The following is a 5,410-nucleotide window of genomic DNA, read 5'->3' on the forward strand; positions in this document are numbered from 1 at the left end:
ATCTACTACATGTCTAAGAGGGCTGGGAGGAGACTTCTGCAATAATAGACAAAACAAGAGAATTAACAAAATGTATAGAAATAAATCAGTGAGGCTTCATTTTTGCTTCCGCAATTTTCTATTTTTCCCTTGGTTTTGGTCACTTTTAAACAAGCAATGAATTGATTTGGTTAACTACATGCTCCTTTTTCATGCCAAATTTTCTTTATCAATACCACAAATGATTTGGATGAATGACCTATACACAAGCAATGAAGATGGAGATACTTTTAGGATCAAGTACCTGGGAGCGTGGCAACAAGCTTGGCGAGACTGAAAGCCGCGACTGAAATGGAAGCACCGACGACGGAGATGGAAGCAGAGGCAGACGCAACAGCCACCCAAAACTGAGACGCGACGGAGATGGAAGCAAAGCGGAGGAAACACCAAAGCACTTGAAGGTGGTGACCACACGGATAGGAGGAGACGACGACGATAAACGGCGGTCACCGACGATGGGAGCAAACGCGATGGAAGCAAACGGAGATGGCAGCCACGGTTTATAGCTCGCGGGTTTCTGTAACTCACGCTGAGAAGAAGATGAACGAAGGTGGTTCTGTTCGCGGAAGAAATTTAAACATGTTACTGCCTCAGTTCTTCACTTAACCGAGGCATAACACCCTTACCATCTCGGTCAAGAAGCCAACCGGTGCATAAACACCAGCTAAAACCAAGAAACAACATCGGTCCTCAACGAAACTGAAGCACAAACCGTGTACGTCAGAGGTTGACAGTGGAGCAGACTTTTACGCCTCGGTTCTCATCAGAACCGAGTTAGTAGCATGGAAAGTCTTGTCTGGCAGGTGGGTGGCAGGTCTGAAGCAGAGACATATGCATCGGTTCTGCTTAGAACCGAGTTCGTAGGTTCCTTTAGGCATCGGTTTCGTGGAAACCGAGTTAGTAACATCTATCAGAGGTTGGAAGTCACATCAACTGGTAGGTTTATGCTTCGGTTTAGTGTAGGACCGAGTTAGTATCATGCTTTAGGCATCGGGTTTGGAGCAACCGAGGCATATATGTTAGCTTTATTTACGGTTCTGCCACCGCGCTTTTATACGCTTCGGGTTTGCTTAAACCGAAGCGTATATAGCGCTTTCAAATCTCCTTTTTTTACTAGTGTATAGAACAGTCCAATTCATGCCTATTTTGGGCATATTTACATAATATGACTGAATCTCAATAATTTGATATGTTGGTTATTATTTATCATTTTATTACTATTTATTATATTTCTCTTATACTTTTCGTGTAAGTATTATTCTAGTAGGAACATAAGTCAACAATCTATGTTAATCGATTAATACACCTAGTATTATCAGAAAATACTTACTTTCATAATCTGATCCTAACTTTCTTATTAAATAAGTGTCGGAGAATCTTTTAAAGATGAATCATTCCTATTTCAACAACAAAGAGACTTTTTCCATACAGAAAGAATGATTAAATCACCGTTAAGATCTCGTCACCTATCCAAAAGTTTGAGATGGATGAAGAAGCATGGGAAAGAGTTAAGACAGTAGCGGGTTGAAGTCAAGAAAGACGGGGAAGAAGGAAAGTGTGCGGTTGCTAAAGAATTGAGATTGTTGGATGGAAGAGAAAATGGGTGTATTTGTTCGTTACATATTCTAATATATATGATGAAATTGTTTTTAATAAAAGTGTTTAGAAAGTATCTGAGATTATTTTATTTTTTTTATCAATTGATAGCGTAAAAATTCTTCTTCATAGTCGACGAAAATAAGGTCTATAACATATATAATTCTAAAGTAGTTATATTTGACTCCTTTCAGTTTGATAAAGTCATTTTCTATTCTCGTTTATGGCGCTTGCTGAGTAGTATGTTCAGGGAAATGGGAACCCTGGGGAACTATAAAAATGAAGAGGAACTTATAAGGGAAAACTGATTATGGATATAATATATAATTATTAATTGATTAGAATATCCGTAACAAGTCTTCTATAACCAAAACTATTTAAATTTATGAAAAAGAAATACTCGAATTCAATGGCAATCATTACCTCAAGCTGTTCGATATCAATTCGTTGAATTTATTTTGTTTTGAGCTTTGAATACGATTACTGAATTAATTCACCAAACTTTAAGATGGGATATGGCTATCATGATAAAGACTTTATACCAACAACTTTCCAAGTACTCCTAAAATATTCATACTTTTAAAGAGGGTAATATTCTATTGAACCTTTAAGTGATATGACTATATTTAAATTTAAGTATTGTAAAGCTAATTAAGGTCAGATGGTGTAAACTTTTCGTATATACCATTATTCTCACATTGATAACGATCCATCATCCTTTATTTTGAACCTTAACAATTGAAGTATTTCCTCAAAAATAGCCTTGTTTTTTTTATTGGAAATTTCTAGACAAATATTTTTGCTAAATAGCTTTCAAATTTCGAAAGAGAATCACCAACGTATCTGAATATAATATTAGAAATGATTAGTAATTATCAAATATTTATTAAAATTTACCAAAAATTACAAATTTAGTAAATTTGATTTCTTATATGATATTTCTATTAATTGTGGATTTTTAAAACTAAGTTTACTAACAAAAACAAAAGTGATAGAAGTATGGTAAAAAAGTGTTTTCCTCGGTTTTTTTACCAAGAGCTTGAACAAGTATGTATGATAGGGCCAAATTATTATACCTGAAGTGTTTGAAAAATGTTTATTGGTGAGACTTGAACTACTCTAATTTGTTACTTGTTTAATGCGCCAACCAAACAAGATAAGGAGGTTCTTTCAACCTTATTACAGATTACCAAACCCAACAAACACCTAAGTAGTTTCCTAAACCTTAGAAAGAGACAGCAAAACAAAGAAAAATATTCCTTCTCTTTTAATCCAAACAAAATCCACCTCACTCTTAACCCTATTTTTCATTTCCTCTCTCTGTCCCTTTGTGTCCCTAAATTTCTTCATAAAACACACTTCAATGGCCAAAAAACTCAGAAAACTCTTCCCAGATGAAACAACAACCTCAAACCAAACCCAAACACAAGATTGCTATGGCTTATGTGACCCTGTTTGCCCTTACAACTGTTACACTAACCAAGACTACTTCTTATCTCCACCACCACCATTTGTTTCACCTTCAACACAAGTTAACCACATATCCTCCTATTTGATCATCCTCGGTACTCTCTTCGCTGTCATTTTTGTTGTCATAGGTTTCTACGTGATCAAACTGAAGTGCTATGCTGCATGGTGTGGGTGGAGGCTCAACGGATCCCTTCCTTCTCAATCAGACACCACCACGGAGGAGTTTCTCCATGAGAACCAAGTTGACCACCCCGTGTGGCTCATTGCCACGGTGGGGTTGCAACAATCCGTCATAAACTCCATCACGGTGTGCAAGTACAAAAGCAACGAAGGGTTGGTTGAAGGAACCGAGTGTTCGGTGTGTTTGAACGAGTTCCAAGAGGAAGAGACCTTGAGACTCTTGCCAAAGTGCAACCATGCTTTTCACATCCCTTGTATCGACACTTGGTTGAGATCACACACCAATTGTCCTCTTTGTCGTGCAGGTATTCTCTCTAACAGTGTTACTTCTGAAGCACCCGTGTCCAATTTGGAGCAAGAGAATGCGAATTTGGGAAGAAATCAAGACACCCTTATGGAAAATTCAAGGAATGAAGGCTTGTTAAACAGCAGCACCGTTGCAGGGGAATCAAGTGAAGCACTAGAGTTGGTTGATGAATCAAATTCTAAGGATCGGGTGCATGACCAAACTCAGAACCATCACGTTCTGGATATTGAGATTCACACCGAAATGCGGTCTGTTTCAACCACAGAATCTGAAATCCATCATGTTTTTGATGATCATAAGCACGATGAAACACACTTGCAAGCTGTTAATCGACGGAAGCAAGAGCAAGATGTTGATTACCACCCAAAAACGTGTAAAACAATGCGTCGTTGTTCCTCTATTGAAGAGTGTTTACATTTAAGCCCGGTATCCATGAAAAGATCATTCTCCTGCAATGGAAGGATTCTAACTTCCAGAGGTTGCATGACTCTAAACCCTATGCTCCATTCATCCCTGTTAGAATTTTCAATCTGTTAGAGATGAACATAGCCTGCCATGAGATACATATCCTTCGCAGGTTGGAGGTTGAACACTGACATGGTGTACACAGCAAATTGGGAAAGAGAAAGAGATCAATTTAATGAGGTTTGATTGTGAAGAATAAAATGTTAATTGTAATTGAAGTTTTAGCAAGTCATGCGACATTTGAAAGTAACTACGCTGTGCGCTATACCACAAATCACAATGTTCAACGGCACTGCAGAACATAACAGGTTTGCTCGCACAAAAGGGAATGAGGTACTACATTAAGTGCTCTTTTTTTTGGTTCTACATTGTGTGTTAGTAAAAGTTTGATTTTTCTCACATGATATTGTGTTCTGTTATCATAGTCCTCCATAACAAACTGGATATGATAAAGCAAACCAGGTCATCATTATGTAATTGAAGTGGACCAAAATAAATTTGCATTGATGTCTCTGATTACTGTTTTACAAATGTGCAAATCATACGAACATAAGAAGAAAGCAAAGTTTTAAATTGTAAATATGATTTTTATCAGTGACAAATTATTTGGTTATGGATCATTGTGTGTCTGTAGCCCAACTAATTACTCGATTCATATTTGTGATGAATCAAAGTAAAAGTTAATAGAATTTGAGTGTTACATGAAAATTAGAAAAAATCATGGTAATCTTGAATCGTTTAGTAGTTTTTCATGACATGTTCTGCAATTGCCGTTTCAAATTGTACAAATGCATGGAATAATTTAGAAGTTTGTAACAAAAACAAACTAATATATCTCCTTATTGAACGAATATTTCTTAATTTTATTCATCATATTTACAGGTTAAATTAAAGAGAGAGAAAAACACTTCTTAGGTTAATTTAATTATTTCATTTTTCTTCTATTTCAACAATTAATATTAATCATATTAATTTTATGTAAATAATTTGATTTTTCAATTGACTAAAAAAAATTGTTTCATTAGCGACCCTAAAAAAATCCACTCAAAGGAAGATACACCGACACAAACACGATTAGCATTCGTGATACGTGGGCCAAACACTTATTATCCTATTCTTGAAGCTAGGAAGTTTCGGGTCGGCTTGGTAGACCGACTCTAGTAACATCTGCTTGATCCATATATACTAACACAATTTTTATATTAATTAATAATTGAAGATAGTGTCTGTCTAGCCGGTGTTTTTTTTTTCAAAAATTTATATTAGAGATAGCATATCAGTTTAGTCTAAGCTCACTTTATATATTTTTTTAAAAAAAGTTATATCAATGACACTGTTGGTTTTTTATTGGTT

The 5,410-nt window shown here is 35.9% G+C and overlaps 1 protein-coding gene across 1 annotated transcript; it reads left to right on the forward strand.

The window, feature by feature from the left end:
- The first annotated feature begins 2,888 nt into the window (after nucleotides 1–2,888).
- LOC108337277 (RING-H2 finger protein ATL54) lies at nucleotides 2,889–4,637 on the forward strand. The gene has a single exon (XM_017573767.2). The coding sequence runs from the start codon at nucleotides 2,999–3,001 to the stop codon at nucleotides 4,127–4,129; it is 1,131 nt and encodes a 376-aa protein (XP_017429256.1). The 5' UTR covers nucleotides 2,889–2,998; the 3' UTR covers nucleotides 4,130–4,637.
- The last annotated feature ends 773 nt before the right edge of the window (nucleotides 4,638–5,410 follow it).

Source organism: Vigna angularis, chromosome 7 (genome assembly GCF_016808095.1).
Source record: "Vigna angularis cultivar LongXiaoDou No.4 chromosome 7, ASM1680809v1, whole genome shotgun sequence".
Classification (NCBI taxonomy): Eukaryota; Viridiplantae; Streptophyta; class Magnoliopsida; order Fabales; family Fabaceae; genus Vigna; species Vigna angularis.

Bases quoted from the DNA above. Each gene is read 5' to 3' on its own strand.
- LOC108337277 (XM_017573767.2), top strand. From the start codon at position 2,999: ATGGCCAAAAAACTCAGAAAACTCTTCCCAGATGAAACAACAACCTCA.